The following is a 23,279-nucleotide window of genomic DNA, read 5'->3' as shown; positions in this document are numbered from 1 at the left end:
GTTGGGGATGGAGATCTCAGTGTGTAGGGATGAAGATCTCAGGTGTGTAGGGATGAAGATCTCAGGTGTGTGGGGATGGAGATCTCAGTGTGTGGGGATGAAGATCTCAGGTGTGTAGGGATGAAGATCTCAGTGTGTGGGGATGAAGATCTCAGGTGTGTAGGGATCGGTGTGTGTGAAGATCTCAGGTGTGTAAGGGATGAAGATCTCAGGTGTGTAGGGATGGAGATCTCAGTGTGTGGGGGATGAAGATCTCAGTGTGTGGGGATGGAGATCTCCAGTGTGTAGGGGATGAAGATCTCAGGTGTGGGGGATGGAGATCTCAGTGTGTGGGGATGAAGATCTCAGGTGTGTGGGGATGGAGATCTCAGGTGTGTAGGGATGAAGAATCTCAGTGTGTGGGGATGGAGATCTCAGTGTGTGGGGATGAAGATCTCAGGTGTGTGGGGATGAAGATCTCAGGTGTGTGGGGATGGAGATCTCAGGTGTGTGGGATGGAAGATCTCAGGTGTGTAGGGATGAAGATCTCAGGTGTGTGGGGATGAAGATCTCAGGTGTGTAGGGATGAAGATCTCAGGTGTGTGGGGATGGAGCTCTCAGGTGTGTGGGGATGGAGATCTCAGGTGTGTGGGGATGAAGATCTCAGGTGTGTGGGGATGAAGATCTCAGGTGTGTAGGGATGAAGATCTCAGTGTGTAGGGATGAAGATCTCAGGTGTGTAGGGATGAAGATCTCAGGTGTGTAGGGATGGAGATCTCAGGTGTGTAGGGATGGAGATCTCAGGTGTTGGGGATGAAGATCTCAGGTGTGTGGGGATGAAGATCTCAGGTGTGTAGGGATGAAGATCTCAGGTGTGTTGGGGATGAAGATCTCAGGTGTGTAGGGATGGAGATCTCAGTGTGTGGGGATGAAGATCTCAGGTGTGTAGGGATGAAGATCTCAGGTGTGTAGGGATGGAGATCTCAGTGTGTTAGGGATGGAGATCTCAGGTGTGTGGGGATGAAGATCTCAGGTGTGTAGGGATGGAGATCTCAGGTGTGTAGGGATGGAGATCTCAGTGTGTAGGGATGAAGATCTCAGGTGTGTGGGGATGAAGATCTCAGGTGGTGTAGGGATGAAGATCTCAGTGTGTAGGGATGAAGATCTCAGGTGTGTAGGGATGGAAGATCTCAGGTGTGTAGGGATGGAGATCTCAGTGTGTAGGGATGAAGATCTCAGGTGTGTAGGGGATGGAGATCTCAGTGTGTGGGGATGAAGATCTCAGGTGTGTAGGGATGAAGATCTCAGTGTGTAGGGATGAAGATCTCAGGTGTGTGGGGATGAAGATCTCAGGTGTGTAGGGATGGAGATCTCAGTGTGTGGGGATGAAGATCTCAGGTGTGTGGGGATGAAGATCTCAGGTGTGTAGGGATGAAGATCTCAGGTGTGTAGGGATGAAGATCTCAGGTGTGTAGGGATGGAGATCTCAGGTGTGTGGGGATGGAGATCTCAGTGTGTAGGGATGAAGATCTCAGGTGTGTGGGGATGGAGATCTCAGTGTGTGGGGGATGAAGATCTCAGGTGTGTAGGGATGAAGATCTCAGGTGTGTAGGGATGAAGATCTCAGGTGTGTGGGGATGAAGATCTCAGGTGTGTAGGGATGAAGATCTCAGGTGTGTAGGGATGGAAGATCTCAGGTGTGTGGGGATGGAAATCTCAGGTGTGTGGGGATGAAGATCTCAGGTGTGTAGGGATGAAGATCTCAGGTGTGTAGGGATGGAGATCTCAGGTATGTAGGGATGGAGATCTCAGGTGTGTAGGGATGGAGATCTCAGGTGTGTGGGGATGGAGATCTCAGTGTGTGGGGATGAAGATCTCAGGTGTGTAGGGATGAAGATCTCAGGTGTGTGGGGATGAAGATCTCAGGTGTGTAGGGATGGAGATCTCAGGTGTGTAGGGATGGAAGATCTCAGGTGTGTGGGGATGGAGATCTCAGGTGTGTGGGGATGAAGATCTCAGGTGTGTTGGGGATGGAGAGTCTCAGGTGTGTAGGGATGAAGATCTCAGGTGTGTAGGGATGGAGATCTCAGTGTGTGGGATGGAAGATCTCAGGTGTGTAGGGATGGAGATCTCAGTGTGTAGGGATGAAGATCTCAGGTGTGTGGGGATGAAGATCTCAGGTGTGTAGGGATGGAGATCTCAGTGTGTAGGGATGAAGATCTCAGGTGTGTAGGGATGAAGATCTCAGGTGTGTAGGGATGGAGATCTCAGTGTGTGGGGATGAAGATCTCAGGTGTGTAGGGATGGAGATCTCAGGTGTGTGGGGATGAAGATCTCAGGTGTGTAGGGATGAAGATCTCAGGTGTGTAGGGATGAAGATCTCAGGTGTGTGGGGATGAAGATCTCAGGTGTGTAGGGATGGAGATCTCAGGTGTGTGGGGATGAAGATCTCAGGTGTGTGGGGATGAAGATCTCAGGTGTGTGGGGATGAAGATCTCAGGTGTGTAGGGATGAAGATCTCAGGTGTGTAGGGATGGAGATCTCAGGTGTGTGGGGATGGAGATCTCAGTGTGTAGGGATGAAGATCTCAGGTGTGTGGGGATGGAGATCTCAGTGTGTGGGGATGAAGATCTCAGGTGTGTAGGGATGAAGATCTCAGGTGTGTAGGGATGAAGATCTCAGGTGTGTGGGGATGAAGATCTCAGTGTGTAGGGATGAAGATCTCAGGTGTGTAGGGATGAAGATCTCAGGTGTGTAGGGATGGAGATCTCAGTGTGTGGGGATGAAGATCTCAGGTGTGTAGGGATGGAGATCTCAGGGTGTAGGAATGAAGATCTCAGTATGTAGGGATGGAGATCTCAGGTGTGTAGGGATGGAGATCTCAGGTGTGTGGGGATGGAGATCTCAGTGTGTGGGGTGAAGATCTCAGGTGTGTAGGGATGGAGATCTCAGGTGTGTGGGGATGAAGATCTCAGGTGTGTAGGGATGGAGATCTCAGGTGTGTAGGGATGAAGATCTCAGGTGTTGGGGATGGAGATCTCAGGTGTTTGGGGATGAAGATCTCAGGTGTGTGGGGATGAAGATCTCAGGTGTGTAGGGATGAAGATCTCAGGTGTGTAGGGATGAAGATCTCAGGTGTGTAGGGATGGAGATCTCAGTGTGTGGGGATGAAGATCTCAGTGTGTAGGGATGAAGATCTCAGGTGTGTAGGGATGAAGATCTCAGGTGTGTGGGGATGAAGATCTCAGTGTGTAGGGATGAAGATCTCAGTGTGTGGGGATGAAGATCTCAGGTGTGTAGGGATGGAGATCTCAGTGTGTGGGGATGAAGATCTCAGGTGTGTAGGGATGGAGATCTCAGGTGTGTAGGGATGGAGATCTCAGGTGTGTAGGGATGAAGATCTCAGGTGTGTAGGGATGAAGATCTCAGGTGTGTAGGGATGAAGATCTCAGGTGTGTAGGGATGGAGATCTCAGGTGTGTAGGGATGGAGATCTCAGTGTGTAGGGATGAAGATCTCAGGTGTGTGGGGATGAAGATCTCAGGTGTGTAGGGATGGAGATCTCAGTGTGTGGGGATGAAGATCTCAGTGTGTGGGGATGAAGATCTCAGTGTGTGGGGATGAAGATCTCAGGTGTGTAGGGATGAAGATCTCAGGTGTGTAGGGATGGAGATCTCAGTGTGTGGGGATGAAGATCTCAGGTGTGTGGGGATGAAGATCTCAGGTGTGTGGGGATGAAGATCTCAGGTGTGTGGGGATGGAGATCTCAGGTGTGTGGGGATGGAGATCTCAGGTGTGTGGGGATGAAGATCTCAGGTGTGTGGGGATGAAGATCTCAGGTGTGTGGGGATGGAGATCTCAGTGTGTAGGGATGGAGATCTCAGTGTGTGGGGATGAAGATCTCAGGTGTGTAGGGATGAAGATCTCAGGTGTGTAGGGATGGAGATCTCAGGTGTGTGGGGATGGAGATCTCAGTGTGTGGGGATGAAGATCTCAGGTGTGTAGGGATGAAGATCTCAGGTGTGTGGGGATGGAGATCTCAGTGTGTAGGGATGGAGATCTCAGTGTGTGGGGATGAAGATCTCAGGTGTGTGTGGATGAAGATCTCAGGTGTGTAGGGATGGAGATCTCAGTGTGTAGGGATGAAGATCTCAGGTGTGTGGGGATGAAGATCTCAGGTGTGTAGGGATGAAGATCTCAGGTGTGTAGGGATGGAGATCTCAGGTGTGTGGGGATGAAGATCTCAGGTGTGTAGGGATGAAGATCTCAGGTGTGTGGGGATGGAGATCTCAGTGTGTGGGGATGAAGATCTCAGGTGTGTGGGGATGAAGATCTCAGTGTGTGGGGATGAAGATCTCAGGTGTGTAGGGATGAAGATCTCAGGTGTGTAGGGATTGAGATCTCAGTGTGTGGGGATGAAGATCTCAGGTGTGTGGGGATGAAGATCTCAGGTGTGTGGGGATGGAAGATCTCAGGTGTGTAGGGATGAAGATCTCAGGTGTGTAGGGATGGAGATCTCAGGTGTGTGGGGATGGAGATCTCAGTGTGTGGGGATGAAGATCTCAGGTGTGTGGGGATGAAGATCTCAGGTGTGTAGGGATGAAGATCTCAGGTGTGTAGGGATGGAGATCTCAGGTGTGTAGGGATGGAGATCTCAGTGTGTGGGGATGAAGATCTCAGGTGTGTAGGGATGTAGATCTCAGGTGTGTAGGGATGGAGATCTCAGTGTGTAGGGATGGAGATCTCAGTGTGTGGGATGAAGATCTCAGGTGTGTGGGGATGAAGATCTCAGGTGTGTGGGGATGGAGATCTCAGTGTGTAGGGATGGAGATCTCAGTGTGTGGGGATGAAGATCTCAGGTGTGTGGGGATGAAGATCTCAGGTGTGTAGGGATGGAGATCTCAGTGTGTGGGGATGAAGATCTCAGTGTGTGGGGATGGAGATCTCAGTGTGTGGGGATGAAGATCTCAGGTGTGTGGGGATGAAGATCTCAGGTGTGTAGGGATGGAGATCTCAGTGTGTGGGGATGAAGATCTCAGGTGTGTGGGGATGAAGATCTCAGGTGTGTAGGGATGAAGATCTCAGATGTGTAGGGATGAAGATCTCAGGTGTGTGGGGATGAAGATCTCAGGTGTGTAGGGATGAAGATCTCAGGTGTGTAGGGATGAAGATCTCAGGTGTGTGGGGATGGAGATCTCAGGTGTGTGGGGATGGAGATCTCAGTGTGTGGGGATGAAGATCTCAGGTGTGTGGGGATGAAGATCTCAGGTGTGTAGGGATGAAGATCTCAGGTGTGTGGGGATGGAGATCTCAGGTGTGTGGGGATGAAGATCTCAGGTGTGTGGGGATGAAGATCTCAGGTGTGTGGGGATGAAGATCTCAGGTGTGTGGGGATGAAGATCTCAGGTGTGTGGGGATGAAGATCTCAGGTGTGTAGGGATGGAGATCTCAGTGTGTAGGGATGGAGATCTCAGTGTGTAGGAATGAAGATCTCAGGTGTGTGGGGATGAAGATCTCAGGTGTGTGGGGATGGAGATCTCAGTGTGTAGGGATGAAGATCTCAGGTGTGTGGGGATGGAGATCTCAGGTGTGTGGGGATGGAGATCTCAGTGTGTGGGGATGAAGATCTCAGGTGTGTGGGGATGGAGATCTCAGGTGTGTGGGGATGAAGATCTCAGGTGTAGTAGGGATGGAGATCTCAGTGTGTGGGATGAAGATCTCAGGTGTGTGGGGATGGAGATCTCAGTGTGTAGGGATGAAGATCTCAGGTGTGTGGGGATGGAGATCTCAGGTGTGTGGGGATGGAGATCTCAGGTGTGTGGGGATGGAGATCTCATGGATGCTGGATGTGTGTAGGGATGGAGATCTCAGTGTGTAGGGATGGAGATCTCAGGTGTGTAGGGATGAAGATCTCAGGTGTGTGGGGATGGAGATCTCAGGTGTGTGGGGATGGAGATCTCAGTGTGTAGGGATGAAGATCTCAGTGTGTAGGGATGGAGATCTCAGGTGTGTGGGGATGAGATCTCAGGTGTGTGGGGATGGAGATCTCAGGTGTGTAGGGATGAAGATCTCAGGTGTGTGGGGATGAAGATCTCAGGTGTGTAGGGATGAAGATCTCAGGTGTGTAGGGATGAAGATCTCAGTGTGTGGGGATGGAGATCTCAGGTGTGTGGGGATGGAGATCTCAGTGTGTGGGGATGAAGATCTCAGGTGTGTGGGATGAAGATCTCAGGTGTGTAGGGATGAAGATCTCAGGTGTGTGGGGATGGAGATCTCAGGTGTGTAGGGATGAAGATCTCAGGTGTGTGGGGATGGAGATCTCAGTGTGTAGGGATGGAGATCTCAGGTGTGTAGGGATGGAGATCTCAGTGTGTAGGGATGAAGATCTCAGGTGTGTGGGGATGGAGATCTCAGGTGTGTGGGGATGGAGATCTCAGTGTGTAGGGATGAAGATCTCAGTGTGTAGGGATGAAGATCTCAGTGTGTAGGGATGGAGATCTCAGTATGTAGGGATGGAGATCTCAGGTGTGTAGGGATGGAGATCTCAGGTGTGTAGGGATGAAGATCTCAGGTGTGTAGGGATGGAGATCTCAGTGTGTAGGGATGAAGATCTCAGGTGTGTGGGGATGAAGATCTCAGGTGTGTAGGGATGGAGATCTCAGTGTGTAGGGATGAAGATCTCAGGTGTGTAGGGATGGAGATCTCAGGTGTGTAGGGATGGAGATCTCAGTGTGTAGGGATGAAGATCTCAGGTGTGTGGGGATGGAGATCTCAGGTGTGTGGGGATGAAGATCTCAGGTGTGTGGGGATGGAGATCTCAGGTGTGTGGGGATGAAGATCTCAGGTGTGTGGGGATGGAGATCTCAGGTGTGTAGGGATGGAGATCTCAGGTGTGTAGGGATGGAGATCTCAGGTGTGTAGGGATGGAGATCTCAGTGTGTAGGGATGAAGATCTCAGGTGTGTGGGGATGAAGATCTCAGGTGTGTAGGGATGGAGATCTCAGTGTGTAGGATGAAGATCTCAGGTGTGTGGGGATGGAGATCTCAGGTGTGTAGGGATGGAGATCTCAGTGTGTAGGGATGAAGATCTCAGGTGTGTGGGGATGAAGATCTCAGGTGTGTAGGGATGGAGATCTCAGGTGTGTAGGGATGAAGATCTCAGGTGTGTAGGGATGGAGATCTCAGTGTGTAGGGATGGAGATCTCAGTGTGTAGGGATGGAGATCTCAGGTGTGTGGGGATGGAGATCTCAGGTGTGTGGGGATGGAGATCTCAGGTGTGTAGGGATGGAGATCTCAGGTGTGTAGGGGATGGAGATCTCAGGTGTGTAGGGATGGAGATCTCAGTGTGTAGGGATGAAGATCTCAGGTGTGTGGGGATGGAAGATCTCAGGTGTGTAGGGGATGGAGATCTCAGTGTGTAGGGATGGAGATCTCAGTGTGTAGGGATGAAGATCTCAGGTGTGTGGGGATGGAGATCTCAGGTGTGTGGGGATGGAGATCTCAGTGTGTGGGGATGGAGATCTCAGGTGTGTGGGGATGGAAGATCTCAGGTGTGTAGGGATGGAGATCTCAGTGTGTAGGGATGAAGATCTCAGGTGTGTGGGGATGGAGATCTCAGGTGTGTGGGGATGGAGATCTCAGGTGTGTAGGGATGGAGATCTCAGTGTGTAGGGATGAAGATCTCAGGTGTGTGGGGATGAAGATCTCAGTGTGTGGGGATGGAGATCTCAGGTGTGTGGGATGGAGATCTCAGGTGTGTGGGGATGGAGATCTCAGTGTGTGGGGATGGAGATCTCAGGTGTGTGGGGATGGAGATCTCAGGTGTGTAGGGATGAAGATCTCAGGTGTGTGGGGGATGGAGATCTCAGGTGTGTGGGGATGAAGATCTCAGGTGTGTGGGGATGGAGATCTCAGTGTGTGGGGATGGAGATCTCAGTGTGTGGGGATGGAGATCTCAGGTGTGTGGGGATGGAGATCTCAGGTGTGTGGGGATGGAGATCTCAGGTGTGTGGGGATGAAGATCTCAGGTGTGTGGGGATGGAGATCTCAGGTGTGTGGGGATGGAGATCTCAGTGTGTGGGGATGGAGATCTCAGTGTGTGGGGATGAAGATCTCAGGTGTGTGGGGATGGAGATCTCAGTGTGTGGGGATGGAGATCTCAGGTGTGTGGGGATGAAGATCTCAGGTGTGTGGGGATGGAGATCTCAGGTGTGTGGGGATGGAGATCTCAGTGTGTGGGGATGGAGATCTCAGTGTGTGGGGATGGAGATCTCAGTGTGTGGGGATGAAGATCTCAGGTGTGTGGGGATGGAGATCTCAGTGTGTGGGGATGGAGATCTCAGGTGTGTGGGGATGGAGATCTCAGGTGTGTGGGGATGGAGATCTCAGTGTGTGGGGATGGAGATCTCAGGTGTGTGGGGATGGAGATCTCAGGTGTGTGGGGATGGAGATCTCAGGTGTGTGGGGATGGAGATCTCAGGTGTGTGGGGATGAAGATCTCAGGTGTGTGGGGATGGAGATCTCAGGTGTGTGGGGATGGAGATCTCAGGTGTGTGGGGATGGAGATCTCAGTGTGTGTGGGATGAAGATCTCAGGTGTGTGGGGATGGAGATCTCAGTGTGTGGGGATGGAGATCTCAGGTGTGTGGGGATGGAGATCTCAGGTGTGTGGGATGGAGATCTCAGGTGTGTGGGGATGGAGATCTCAGGTGTGTGGGGATGGAGATCTCAGGTGTGTGGGGATGGAGATCTCAGTGTGTGGGGATGGAGATCTCAGGTGTGTGGGGATGGAGATCTCAGGTGTGTGGGGATGGAGATCTCAGGTGTGTGGGGATGGAGATCTCAGGTGTGTGGGGATGGAGATCTCAGGTGTGTGGGGATGGAGATCTCAGGTGTGTGGGGATGGAGATCTCAGGTGTGTGGGGATGGAGATCTCAGGTGTGTGGGGATGGAGATCTCAGTGTGTGGGGATGAAGATCTCAGGTGTGTGGGGATGGAGATCTCAGGTGTGTGGGGATGGAGATCTCAGGTGTGTGGGGATGGAGATCTCAGGTGTGTGGGGATGGAGATCTCAGGTGTGTAGGGGATGGAGATCTCAGGTGTGTAGGGATGGAGATCTCAGTGTGTAGGGATGAAGATCTCAGGTGTGTGGGGATGGAGATCTCAGGTGTGTGGGGATGGAGATCTCAGGTGTGTGGGGATGGAGATCTCAGGTGTGTAGGGATGGAGATCTCAGTGTGTGGGGATGGAGATCTCAGGTGTGTAGGGATGAAGATCTCAGGTGTGTGGGGATGGAGATCTCAGGTGTGTGGGGATGGAGATCTCAGGTGTGTGGGGATGAAGATCTCAGGTGTGTGGGGATGGAGATCTCAGGTGTGTGGGGATGGAGATCTCAGGTGTGTGGGGATGGAGATCTCAGTGTGTGGGGATGGAGATCTCAGGTGTGTGGGGATGGAGATCTCAGGTGTGGTGTAGGGATGAAGATCTCAGGTGTGTAGGGATGGAGATCTCAGTGTGTGGGGATGGAGATCTCAGTGTGTGGGGATGGAGATCTCAGGTGTGTGGGGATGGAGATCTCAGTGTGTGGGGATGGAGATCTCAGGTGTGTAGGGATGGAGATCTCAGGTGTGTAGGGATGAAGATCTCAGGTGTGTGGGGATGGAGATCTCAGTGTGTGGGGATGAAGATCTCAGGTGTGTGGGGATGGAGATCTCAGTGTGTGGGGATGGAGATCTCAGGTGTGTGGGGATGGAGATCTCAGGTGTGGTAGGGATGAAGATCTCAGGTGTGTGGGGATGGAGATCTCAGTGTGTGGGGATGAAGATCTCAGGTGTGTGGGGATGGAGATCTCAGGTGTGTGGGGATGGAGATCTCAGGTGTGTGGGGATGGAGATCTCAGGTGTGTGGGGATGGAGATCTCAGGTGTGTGGGGATGAAGATCTCAGGTGTGTGGGGATGGAGATCTCAGGTGTGTGGGGATGGAGATCTCAGGTGTGTAGGGATGAAGATCTCAGGTGTGTGGGGATGAAGATCTCAGGTGTGTGGGGATGGAGATCTCAGGTGTGTGGGGATGAAGATCTCAGGTGTGTGGGGATGGAGATCTCAGGTGTGTGGGGATGAAGATCTCAGGTGTGTGGGGATGGAGATCTCAGGTGGTGTGGGGGATGAAGATCTCAAGGTGGGGGTGGGATTTGTAGGAAAGATCTCAGGTGTGTGGGGATGGAGATCTCAGGTGTGTGGGGATGAAGATCTCAGGTGTGTGGGGATGAAGATCTCAGGTGTGTGGGGATGGAGATCTCAGGTGTGTGGGGATGGAGATCTCAGTGTGTGGGGATGGAGATCTCAGTGTGTGGGGATGGAGATCTCAGTGTGTGGGGATGAAGATCTCAGGTGTGTGGGGATGGAGATCTCAGTGTGTGGGGATGGAGATCTCAGGTGTGTGGGGATGGAGATCTCAGGTGTGTGGGATGGAGATCTCAGTGTGTGGGGATGGAGATCTCAGGTGTGTGGGGATGGAGATCTCAGGTGTGTGGGGATGGAGATCTCAGGTGTGTGGGGATGGAGATCTCAGTGTGTGGGGATGAAGATCTCAGGTGTGTAGGGGTGAAGATCTCAGGTGTGTAGGGGTGAAGATCTCAGGTGTGTAGGGATGAAGATCTCAGGTGTGTGGGGATGGAGATCTCAGTGTGTGGGGATGGAGATCTCAGGTGTGTGGGGATGGAGATCTCAGTGTGTGGGGATGAAGATCTCAGGTGTGTGGGGATGGAGATCTCAGGTGTGTGGGGATGAAGATCTCAGGTGTGTGGGGATGGAGATCTCAGGTGTGTGGGGATGAAGATCTCAGGTGTGTGGGGATGGAGATCTCAGGTGTGTGGGGATGGAGATCTCAGTGTGTGGGGATGGAGATCTCAGTGTGTAGGGATGGAGATCTCAGTGTGTAGGGATGGAGATCTCAGTGTGTGGGGATGGAGATCTCAGTGTGTAGGGATGGAGATCTCAGTGTGTGGGGATGGAGATCTCAGTGTGTGGGGATGAAGATCTCAGGTGTGTGGGGATGGAGATCTCAGTGTGTGGGGATGAAGATCTCAGTGTGTGGGGATGGAGATCTCAGGTGTGTGGGGATGAAGATCTCAGGTGTGTGGGGATGGAGATCTCAGGTGTGTGGGGATGGAGATCTCAGGTGTGTAGGGATGGAGATCTCAGTGTGTGGGGATGGAGATCTCAGTGTGTGGGGATGGAGATCTCAGGTGTGTGGGGATGGAGATCTCAGGTGTGTGGGGATGGAGATCTCAGGTGTGTAGGGATGGAGATCTCAGTGTGTGGGGATGGAGATCTCAGTGTGTGGGGATGAAGATCTCAGTGTGTGGGGATGGAGATCTCAGGTGTGTGGGGATGAAGATCTCAGGTGTGTGGGGATGGAGATCTCAGGTGTGTGGGGATGGAGATCTCAGGTGTGTAGGGATGGAGATCTCAGTGTGTGGGGATGGAGATCTCAGTGTGTGGGGATGGAGATCTCAGGTGTGTGGGGATGGAGATCTCAGGTGTGTGGGGATGGAGATCTCAGGTGTGTAGGGATGGAGATCTCAGGTGTGTGGGGATGGAGATCTCAGGTGTGTAGGGATGGAGATCTCAGTGTGTGGGGATGGAGATCTCAGTGTGTGGGGATGGAGATCTCAGGTGTGTGGGGATGAAGATCTCAGTGTGTGGGGATGGAGATCTCAGGTGTGTAGGGATGGAGATCTCAGGTGTGTGGGGATGGAGATCTCAGGTGTGTGGGGATGGAGATCTCAGGTGTGTGGGGATGAAGATCTCAGGTGTGTGGGGATGGAGATCTCAGGTGTGTGGGGATGGAGATCTCAGGTGTGTGGGGATGGAGATCTCAGGTGTGTGGGGATGGAGATCTCAGGTGTGTGGGGATGGAGATCTCAGGTGTGTGGGGATGGAGATCTCAGGTGTGTGGGGATGGAGATCTCAGGTGTGTGGGGATGGAGATCTCAGGTGTGTGGGGATGGAGATCTCAGTGTGTGGGGATGGAGATCTCAGGTGTGTGGGGATGGAGATCTCAGGTGTGTGGGGATGGAGATCTCAGGTGTGTGGGGATGGAGATCTCAGGTGTGTGGGGATGGAGATCTCAGGTGTGTGGGGATGGAGATCTCAGGTGTGTGGGGATGGAGATCTCAGGTGTGTGGGGATGGAGATCTCAGGTGTGTGGGGATGGAGATCTCAGGTGTGTGGGGATGGAGATCTCAGGTGTGTGGGGATGGAGATCTCAGTGTGTGGGGATGGAGATCTCAGGTGTGTGGGGATGGAGATCTCAGGTGTGTGGGGATGGAGATCTCAGGTGTGTGGGGATGAAGATCTCAGGTGTGTGGGGATGGAGATCTCAGGTGTGTGGGGATGGAGATCTCAGGTGTGTGGGGATGGAGATCTCAGGTGTGTAGGGATGAAGATCTCAGGTGTGTGGGGATGGAGATCTCAGGTGTGTGGGGATGAAGATCTCAGGTGTGTGGGGATGGAGATCTCAGGTGTGTGGGGATGGAGATCTCAGGTGTGTGGGGATGAAGATCTCAGGTGTGTGGGGATGGAGATCTCAGGTGTGTGGGGATGAAGATCTCAGGTGTGTGGGGATGGAGATCTCAGTGTGTGGGGATGGAGATCTCAGGTGTGTGGGGATGGAGATCTCAGTGTGTGGGGATGGAGATCTCAGGTGTGTGGGGATGGAGATCTCAGGTGTGTGGGGATGGAGATCTCAGTGTGTGGGGATGGAGATCTCAGGTGTGTGGGGATGGAGATCTCAGTGTGTGGGGATGGAGATCTCAGGTGTGTGGGGATGGAGATCTCAGTGTGTGGGGATGAAGATCTCAGTGTGTGTAGGGATGAAGATCTCAGGTGTGTAGGGATGGAGATCTCAGTGTGTGGGGATGAAGATCTCAGGTGTGTGGGGATGAAGATCTCAGGTGTGTGGGGATGGAGATCTCAGTGTGTGGGGATGAAGATCTCAGTGTGTGTAGGGATGAAGATCTCAGTGTGTGGGGATGAAGATCTCAGGTGTGTGGGGATGAAGATCTCAGGTGTGTGGGGATGAAGATCTCAGGTGTGTGGGGATGGAGATCTCAGTGTGTGGGGATGAAGATCTCAGTGTGTGGGGATGAAGATCTCAGTGTGTGGGGATGGAGATCTCAGGTGTGTGGGGATGGAGATCTCAGTGTGTGGGGATGGAGATCTCAGTGTGTGGGGATGAAGATCTCAGTGTGTGGGGATGAAGATCTCAGTGTGTGGGGATGAAGATCTCAGTGTGTGTAGGGATGAAGATCTCAGTGTGTGGGGATGAAGATTTCTGACAGTTTCATCGGAAATCTGTCGGAAAAACCTTCAGAGTTTATTCAGATGGGAACTTGGGTCCGGTGTTCGCAGCATAATACTAACCTGAAGTCTGGAAAGTCCGACACCAACATTCCCACCTCCATCTGGATGGACGCCGTGTCTTCCAGAACCAAAATCTCTGTGAGTCGGGGGATGACCTGGTCCAGCACAGCTTGTGGAGACTCCTGAAGAAAGGGAGGATGAGAGAACGGTAAGATTAGAGTGTGAGCAGTGACAAGGACAGGAGGAAAAACAGAGAGGAGTTCAGCTCTGTCTAAGGGCAGCGCCATCTAAGGGCAGCGCCATCTAAGGGCAGTGTGATAAAAACATTTGAATATAGGACAGACGATTTTAAACTCACAGGACTGTAGAGATTACAGGGCATGTGAAATGGAAGCTCCTCCTCTCCGGGGGGAGGCGTCGCTCGCAGGTGGAGAGGCGGCTGATGTTCCCGGCTGTGCTGGTGGCTCCCAACTCTTCCCGGTTCTCAGATTTTGCTCAGGGGCGGTCACTTCCGGATGGTGAGAGTGGGGAGGAGCGTGCGTGATTGCCTGATGAAGGAGCATGCATGCTCCGAACGCACGCTCCTCGCCACTCTCACCATCTGGAGGTGACGTGTCCAGCCGCCCCTGAGCCCAATCTGAGTACCGGGAAGAGTTGGGAGCCACCAGCACAGCCGGGAACGTCAGCCGCCTCTCCACCTGCGAGCGACGCCTCCCCCCGGAGAGGAGGAGCTTCCATTTCACATGCCCTGTAATCTCTACAGTCCTGTGAGTTTAAAATCGTCTGTCCTATATTCAAATGTTTTTATCCCGCTGCACTTAGATGGAGCTGCACTTATGCCGCGTACACACGTAGCCGACTATTCGACGGACTTCCCGAACGGGCTACTTGCCCACACACGGCACTTTTTCAGCGGACTAATATGGCGTACTTTTGAAATGAACGGACTCGCCCACACACGCGGAGGAAAGTCCGTTCATTTTGAGCGCGTCTCCAGGTAGGCGGGGCCCACGAAGGAAGCCTCGCGGGCCCCGCCACCTGGTATGGACTTAAAGGGGAACCCCAACGATGAAAAAATCGGCGTGGGGGTCCCCACCAGGTCCACATCAGACCCTTGTCCGAGCACGCTACCCAGCCGGCCAGAAAAGGGGGGAACTAGCGAGCGCCCTCCTGAGCCGTACCAGGCCGCGTGCCCTCAACATGGTGGGTGCCTTGGGGAAGGGGGGGCCCGCGCAACCCCCCCACCCCAAAGCACCTTGTCCCCATGTTGATGAGGACAAGGGCCTCTTCCCGAAAACCCTGGCCGTTGGTTGTCGGGGTCTGCCGGGCCACCGCGCCTTCTTATAGCTCTTTTACAGGCGGTGGCCCGGTCTTCTGTCGCCGCCGCTGCCATCCTTTGGGACTGTGACATCATACTGAGCGGGGACATCATCCGGTGATGTCCCTATATAAGTCGCCGCGCACCCGGTCCCCGTCATTGTGAGCGGAGAGAGCGACGAGGCAACATCTGAAGAGAAGAAGAGAACAACAGAAGGCAGCGGTGGCGGCGGCGACAGAAGACCGGGCCACCGCCTGTAAAAGAGCTATAAGAAGGCGCGGTGGCCCGGCAGAAGAACCGAAGAGGGGGACAAGACCCCCGAAGTCGGAAGAAGAGGACGGCGGCGAAGAAGAAAGCCGGGCTCCTCCGCTAGCAAAAGAGCTACAAGAAGATAGCGGAGGAATCCGGCGAGAAGACCCCCGAAGACGGAAGACCCCCGGAGCTGTGTAATAAAATATTTTAACCCTGTGTTGTGTTTTTTTTTTTACTTTATTTTACAGGTGAATGGGTAGGGGTACATTGTACCCCATACTCATTCACATAGGGTGTGGGGCCGGTATCCGGGGGCCCCCTTATTAAAGGGGGCTCCCGGATTCCGATAAGCCCCCCGCCCGCAGACCCCGACAACCAACGGCCAGGGTTGTCGGGAAGAGGCCCTTGTCCTCATCAACATGGGGACAAGGTGCTTTGGGGTGGGGGGGTCGCGCGCCCCCCCTTCCCCAAGGCACCCACCATGTTGAGGGCACGCGGCCTGGTACGGCTCAGGAGGGGGGGGGCGCTCGCTCGTCCCCCCTTTTCTGGCCGGCTGGGTAGCGTGCTCGGACAAGGGTCTGATGTGGACCTGGGGGGGGACCCCACGCCGATTTTTTACGGCGTTAGGGTTCCCCTTTAAGTCCTTCGCGGGCCCTGCCTACCTGAAGACGTGCTCAAAATGAGCGGTCTTTTCTCCGGGCGGGAAAAGTCCGTTCATTTCAAAAGTACGGCGGACTGGCATACACACGGCTGGATTGTCCGCCGAAATGCAAGTCCGGCGGGAAGATTGGAGTGCAAAACTACTTTCTAAGTCCGCCGTACTTTCCGGTAAAAAAAGTCCGCCGGAGGCTACACACGGGGGGATTGTCCGGCGGACTTGAGTTTGCCGGACTTTTCCACCCGATTGTTTGATCGTGTGGACGCGGCATTAGATGGCGCTGCCCTTGGATGGCGCTACTTTTTTTTTACTGTCTACAGAGCCCCTTGTAGCTTGTTAATATACAGCAGCCGTCCAGAGTCGGCCCATCTGTGTCCACATACAGTACACACCTCTTCCTGCATCTGAACTCCCCACTATAGAGAGCAGATTAATCATCCAGTTCTCTCTATTTGAGCTGACAGAGCCCACATGGACATATGTATACAATGACAGGATAAGAGGTGGGGATGAAGATCTCAGGTGTGTGGGGATGGAGATCTCAGTGTGTGGGGATGGAGATCTCAGGTGTGTGGGGATGAAGATCTCAGTGTGTGGGGATGGAGATCTCAGTGTGTGGGGATGAAGATCTCAGTGTGTGGGGATGAAGATCTCAGTGTGTGGGGATGAAGATCTCAGGTGTGTGGGGATGGAGATCTCAGTGTGTGGGGATGGAGATCTCAGTGTGTGGGGATGGAGATCTCAGGTGTGTGGGGATGAAGATCTCAGGTGTGTGGGGATGGAGATCTCAGTGTGTGGGGATGAAGATCTCAGTGTGTAGGGATGAAGATCTCAGTGTGTAGGGATGGAGATCTCAGGATGTAGGGATGGAGATCTCAGTGTGTAGGGATGGAGATCTCAGGGTGTAGGGATGGAGATCTCAGGGTGTGGGGATGAAGATCTCAGTGTGTAGGGATGGAGATCTCAGTGTGTAGGGATGGAGATCTCAGTGTGTGGGGATGAAGAGCTCAGGGTGTAGGGATGAAGATCTCAGTGTGTAGGGATGGAGATCTCAGTGTGTAGGGATGGAGATCTCAGGGTGTAGGGATGAAGATTTCAGGATGTAGGGATGAAGATCTCAGGTGTGTAGGGATGGAGATCTCAGTGTGTAGGGATGGAGATCTCAGTGTGTAGGGATGAAGATCTCAGTGTGTAGGGATGGAGATCTCAGTGTGTGGGGATGGAGATCTCAGTGTGTAGGGATGAAGATCTCAGTGTGTAGGGATGGAGATCTCAGGGTGTAGGGATGAAGATCACAGTGTGTAGGGATGAAGATCTCAGGATGTAGGGATGAAGATCTCAGTGTGTAGGGATGGAGATCTCAGTGTGTAGGGATGAAGATCTCCGGTGTAGGGATGAAGATCTCCGTTGTGTAGGGATGGAGATCTCCGGTGTAGGGATGAAGATCTCCGGTGTAGGGATGAAGATCTCAGGATGTAGGGATGAAGATCTCAGTGTGTAGGGATGAAGATCTCAGGATGTAGGGATGAAGATCTCAGTGTGTAGGGATGGAGATCTCAGTGTGTAGGGATGGAGATCTCAGTGTGTAGGGATGGAGATCTCAGTGTGTATGGATGGAGATCTCAGGATGTAGGGATGAAGATCTCAGTGTGTAGGGATGGAGATCTCAGTGTGTATGGATGGAGATCTCCGGTGTAGGGATAAAGATCTCAGGATGTAGGGATGAAGATCTCAGTGTGTAGGGATGAAGATCTCAGGATGTAGGGGTGAAGATCTCAGTGTGTAGGGATGGAGATCTCAGTGTGTAGGGATGGAGATCTCCGGTGTAGGGATGAAGATCTCAGTGTGTATGGATGGAGATCTCAGGATGTAGGGATGAAGATCTCAGTGTGTAGGGATGAAGATCTCAGTGTGTATGGATGGAGATCTCAGGATGTAGGGATGAAGATCTCAGTGTGTAGGGATGAAGATCTCAGTGTGTAGGGATGGAGATCTCAGTGTGTAGGGATGGAGATCTCCGGTGTAGGGATGAAGATCTCAGTGTGTAGGGATGGAGATCTCAGTGTGTAGGGATAAAGATCTCAGGATGTAGGGATGGAGATCTCAGTGTGTAGGGATGGAGATCTCAGTGTGTATGGATGGAGATCTCCAGGGTAGGGATGAAGATCTCCGTTGTGTAGGGATGAAGATCTCCGGTGTAGGGATAAAGATCTCAGTGTGTAGGGATGGAGATCTCAGTGTGTAGGGAGGAAGATCTTAGGATGTAGGGATGAAGATCTCCGTTGTGTAGGGATGGAGATCTCCGGTGTAGGGATGAAGATCTCCGTTGTGTAGGGATGAAGATCTCCGTTGTGTAGGGATGAAGATCTCCGTTGTGTAGGGATGAAGATCTCCGTTGTGTAGGGATGTAGATCTCCGTTGTGTAGGGATGAAGATCTCCGGTGTAGGGATGAAGATCTCGGGTGTAGGGATGGAGATCTCCGGTGTAGGGATGAAGATCTCCGGTGTAGGGATGAAGATCTCCGGTGTAGGGATGGAGATCTCCGGTGTAGGGATGAAGATCTCCGGTGTAGGGATGAAGATCTCCGGTGTAGGGATGAAGATCTCCGGTGTAGGGATGAAGATCTCGGGTGTAGGGATGAAGATCTCCGGTGTAGGGATGAAGATCTCGGGTGTAGGGATGAAGATCTCCGGTGTAGGGATGAAGATCTCTGGTGTAGGGATGAAGATCTCCGGTGTAGGGATGAAGATCTCCGGTGTAGGGATGGAGATCTCGGGTGTAGGGATGGAGATCTCCGGTGTAGGGATGAAGATCTCCGGTGTAGGGATGAAGATCTCCGGTGTAGGGATGGAGATCTCCGGTGTAGGGATGAAGATCTCCGGTGTAGGGATGAAGATCTCGGGTGTAGGGATGAAGATCTCCGGTGTAGGGATGAAGATCTCGGGTGTAGGGATGAAGATCTCGGGTGTAGGGATGGAGATCTCGGGTGTAGGGATGGAGATCTCCGGTGTAGGGATGAAGATCTCGGGTGTAGGGATGGAGATCTCGGGTGTAGGGATGGAGATCTCGGGTGTAGGGATGGAGATCTCGGGTGTAGGGATGGAGATCTCGGGTGTAGGGATGGAGATCTCCGGTGTAGGGATGGAGATCTCGGGTGTAGGGATGGAGATCTCCGGTGTAGGGATGAAGATCTCCGGTGTAGGGATGAAGATCTCGGGTGTAGGGATGAAGATCTCCGGTGTAGGGATGAAGATCTCGGGTGTAGGGATGAAGATCTCGGGTGTAGGGATGGAGATCTCGGGTGTAGGGATGGAGATCTCCGGTGTAGGGATGAAGATCTCGGGTGTAGGGATGGAGATCTCGGGTGTAGGGATGGAGATCTCGGGTGTAGGGATGGAGATCTCGGGTGTAGGGATGGAGATCTCGGGTGTAGGGATGGAGATCTCCGGTGTAGGGATGAAGATCTCCGGTGTAGGGATGGACTCAGCGTCTCACCAGCTTGTTGAAGATCTGTACAATGTGGCGGTTCTCCTCTCTCAGTTTGCTGGCGGCTCTCTTCCGGGTCCTGGCGGTGGTGCAGGACATCTTGCCCTGGATCAGCGGCCGCACATACTCCAGGAGGATGCGGCGGTGGAGCTCGGACACGGTGGCCTAGGGTGGGATTATAGGGGGACTTTATTCCTCTTGGGATTTCTCTGACACGAGACAGACAGATGAGAGTCTCCATACCTGGTAGGGCCCAAGGCTCAGCCTACGAAGAGTCACCACATATTCCGCCAGACCGGACACAATCCCATCACACACATCCGAGTTACTCAGCCAGCGGCGCCCAAGAAGCTTCCGGCAAAATGGCTGCCAGGTGGGGGGAAAAATAAAAACTCAGCGGGAATGGATGAAAGATGGAGGACAGAGGATGGGGGGGGTCAGAGGATTTAGGATGGGGGTCAGAAGATGGAGGGTGGGGGTCATAAGATGGAGGATGGGGGTCATAAGATGGAGGATGGAGGTCAGAAGATGGAGGATGGGGGTTGGAGGATGGCGGTCAGAAGATGGAGGGTGGGGGTCAGAAGATGGAGGGTGGGGGTCATAAGATGGAGGGTGGGGGTCATAAGATGGAGGATGGGGGTTGGAGGATGGAGGTCAGAAGATAGAGGGTGGGGGTCAGAAGATGGAGGATCGGGGTCAGAAGATTGGGGTCAGAAGATGGAGAATGGGGGTCAGAAGATGGAGGATGGAGGTCAGAAGATGGAGGGTGCGGGTCAGAAGATGGAGGATGGGGGTCAGAAGATGGAGGATCGGGGTCAGAAGATGGAGGATCGGGGTCAGAAGATTGGGGTCAGAAGATGGAGAATGGGGGTCAGAAGATGGAGGATGGAGGTCAGAAGATGGAGGATGGGGGTCAGAAGATGGAGGATGTGGGTCAGAAGATGGAGGATGGGGGTCAGAAGATTGGGGTCAGAAGATGGAGGATGGGGGGTCAGAAGATGGAGGATGGGGGTCAGAAGATGGAGGATGGGGGTCAGAAGATGGAGGATGGGGGTCAGAAGATGGAGGATGGGGGTCAGAAGATGGAGGATGGGGGTCAGAAGATTGGGGTCAGAAGATGGAGGATGGGGGGTCAGAAGATGGAGGATGGGGGTCAGAAGATGGAGGATGGTGGTCAGAAGATGGAGGATGGGGGTCAGAAGATTGGGGTCAGAAGATGAAGGATGGAGGTCAGAAGATGAAGGATGGAGGTCAGAAGATGGAGGATGGGGGTCAGAAGATGGAGGATGAGAGTCAGAAGATGAAGGATGGAGGTCAGAAGATGGAGGATGGGGGTCAGAAGATGGAGGATGAGAGTCAGAAGATGAAGGATGGAGGTCAGAAGATGGAGGATGGGGGTCAGAAGATGGAGGTCAGAAGATGAAGGATGGAGGTCAGAAGATGGAGGATGGGGGTCGGAGGATGGAGGATGGGGGTCAGAAGATGGAGGATGGAGGTCAGAAGATGGAGGATGGGGGTCAGAAGATGGAGGATGGGGGTCAGAAGATGGAGGATGGGGGTCGGAGGATGGAGGATGGGGGTCAGAAGATGGAGGATGGAGGTCAGAAGATGGAGGATGGGGGTCAGAAGATGGAGGATGGGGGTCGGAGGATGGAGGATGGGGGTCAGAAGATTGGGGTCAGAAGATGGAGAATGGGGGTCAGAAGATGGAGGATGGAGGTCAGAAGATGGAGGATGGGGGTCAGAAGATGGAGGATGGGGGTCGGAGGATGGAGGTCAGAAGATGGAGGATGGGGGTCAGAAGATTGGGGTCAGAAGATGGAGGATGGTGGTAAGAAGATGGAGGATGGGGGTCAAAAGATGGAGGATGGGGGTCAAAAGATGGAGGATGGGGGGTCAGGAGATGGAGGATGGGGGGTCAGAGGTTGGAGGATGGATGGGGGGTCAGAAGGTGGAGGATGGGGTTAGGAGATGGAGGATAGGGGGGTCAGGAGATGGAGGATGGGGAGGTCAGGAGATGGAGGATGGGGTCAGGAGATGGAGGATGGGGGGGTCAGGAGATGGAGGATGGGGGGGGTCAGAGGTTGGAGGATGGGGGGTTCAGGAGATGGAGGATGGGGGGGGTCAGGAGATGGAAGATGGGGGGTCAGGAGATGGAGGATGGGGGGTCAGAGGTTGGAGGATGGGGGGTCAGGAGATGGAGGATGAGGGGTCAGAGGTTGGAGGATGGGGGGTCAGGAGATGGGAGATGGAGGATGGGGGGAGGTCAGGAGATGGAGGATGGGGGGTCAGGAGATGGAGGATGGGGGGTCAGAGGTTGGATGGGGGGTCAGAAGGTGGAGGATGGGGTCAGGAGATGGAGGATAGGGGGGTCAGGAGATGGAGGATGGGGGGGTCAGGAGATGGAGGATGGGGTCAGGAGATGGAGGATGGGGGGGGGTCAGAGGTTGGAGGATGGGGGGGTCAGGAGATGGAGGATGGGGGGGGGGGTCAGGAGATGGAAGATGGGGGGTCAGGAGATGGAGGATGGGGGGGTCAGAGGTTGGAGGATGGGGGGTCAGGAGATGGAGGATGAGGGGTCAGAGGTTGGAGGATGGGGGGTCAGGAGATGGGAGATGGAGGATGGGGGGGTCAGGAGATGGGGGATGGAGGATGGGGGGGGTCAGGAGATGGAGGATGGGGGGGTCAGGAGATGGAGGATGGGGTCAGGAGATGGAGGATGGGGGGGTCAGGAGATGGAGGATGGGGGGGGTCAGAGGTTGGAGGATGGGGGGGTCAGGAGATGGAGGATGGGGGGGGGGTCAGGAGATGGAAGATGGGGGGTCAGGAGATGGAGGATGGGGGGGTCAGAGGTTGGAGGATGGGGGGTCAGGAGATGGAGGATGAGGGGTCAGAGGTTGGAGGATGGGGGGTCAGGAGATGGGAGATGGAGGATGGGGGGAGGTCAGGAGATGGAGGATGGGGGGGGGGTCAGGAGATGGAGGATGGGGGATGGAGAATGGGGGGGTCAGGAGATGGGGGATGGAGGATGGGGGGGTCAGGAGATGGAGGATGGGGGGGTCAGGAGATGGAGGATGGGGGGTCAGAGGTTGGAGGATGGATGGGGGGTCAGAAGGTGGAGGATGGGGTCAGGAGATGGAGGATAGGGGGGTCAGGAGATGGAGGATGGGGGGGTCAGGAGATGGAGGATGGGGTCAGGAGATGGAGGATGGGGGGGTCAGGAGATGGAGGATGGGGGGGGTCAGAGGTTGGAGGATGGGGGGGTCAGGAGATGAAGGATGGGGGGGTCAGGAGATGGAAGATGGGGGGTCAGGAGATGGAGGATGGGGGGGTCAGAGGTTGGAGGATGGGGGGTCAGGAGATGGAGGATGAGGGGTCAGAGGTTGGAGGATGGGGGGTCAGGAGATGGGAGATGGAGGATGGGGGGAGGTCAGGAGATGGAGGATGGGGGGGGGGGTCAGGAGATGGAGGATGGGGGATGGAGAATGGGGGGGTCAGGAGATGGGGGATGGAGGATGGGGGGGGTCAGGAGATGGAGGATGGGGGGGTCAGGAGATGGAGGATGGGGGGTCAGAGGTTGGAGGATGGATGGGGGGTCAGAAGGTGGAGGATGGGGTCAGGAGATGGAGGATAGGGGGGTCAGGAGATGGAGGATGGGGGGGGTCAGGAGATGGAGGATGGGGTCAGGAGATGGAGGATGGGGGGGTCAGGAGATGGAGGATGGGGGGGGGGTCAGAGGTTGGAGGATGGGGGGGTCAGGAGATGAAGGATGGGGGGGTCAGGAGATGGAAGATGGGGGGTCAGGAGATGGAGGATGGGGGGGTCAGAGGTTGGAGGATGGGGGGTCAGGAGATGGAGGATGAGGGGTCAGAGGTTGGAGGATGGGGGGTCAGGAGATGGGAGATGGAGGATGGGGGGAGGTCAGGAGATGGAGGATGGGGGGGGGGTCAGGAGATGGAGGATGGGGGATGGAGAATGGGGGGGTCAGGAGATGGGGGATGGAGGATGGGGGGGGTCAGGAGATGGAGGATGGGGGGGTCAGGAGATGGAGGATGGGGGGTCAGAGGTTGGAGGATGGATGGGGGGTCAGAAGGTGGAGGATGGGGTCAGGAGATGGAGGATAGGGGGGTCAGGAGATGGAGGATGGGGGGGGTCAGGAGATGGAGGATGGGGTCAGGAGATGGAGGATGGGGGGGTCAGGAGATGGAGGATGGGGGGGGG

At 54.2% G+C, this 23,279-nt stretch overlaps 1 protein-coding gene across 1 annotated transcript in view; it reads right to left on the bottom strand.

Moving 5' to 3' along the window:
• Nucleotides 1–23,279, bottom strand: part of LOC143941199 (exocyst complex component 3-like protein 2) — a 95,984-nt gene that overhangs the window by 9,730 nt on the left and 62,975 nt on the right. Inside the window, exons 10-12 of the mRNA XM_077463234.1 lie at nt 19,302–19,424; nt 19,068–19,223; nt 13,404–13,525 (exon numbers count right to left, since the gene is read on the bottom strand). Of these exons, the coding sequence (XP_077319360.1) occupies nt 13,404–13,525; nt 19,068–19,223; nt 19,302–19,424 (401 nt within the window). The remainder of the gene's footprint in view (nt 1–13,403; nt 13,526–19,067; nt 19,224–19,301; nt 19,425–23,279) is intronic.

This window comes from Lithobates pipiens, unplaced genomic scaffold, assembly GCF_037356315.1.
Source record: "Lithobates pipiens isolate NorthernLeopardFrog02 unplaced genomic scaffold, aLitPip1_a1.2 Scaffold_3, whole genome shotgun sequence".
Classification (NCBI taxonomy): domain Eukaryota; kingdom Metazoa; phylum Chordata; class Amphibia; order Anura; family Ranidae; genus Lithobates; species Lithobates pipiens.
This window is presented reverse-complemented; position numbering and strand designations above follow the sequence as displayed.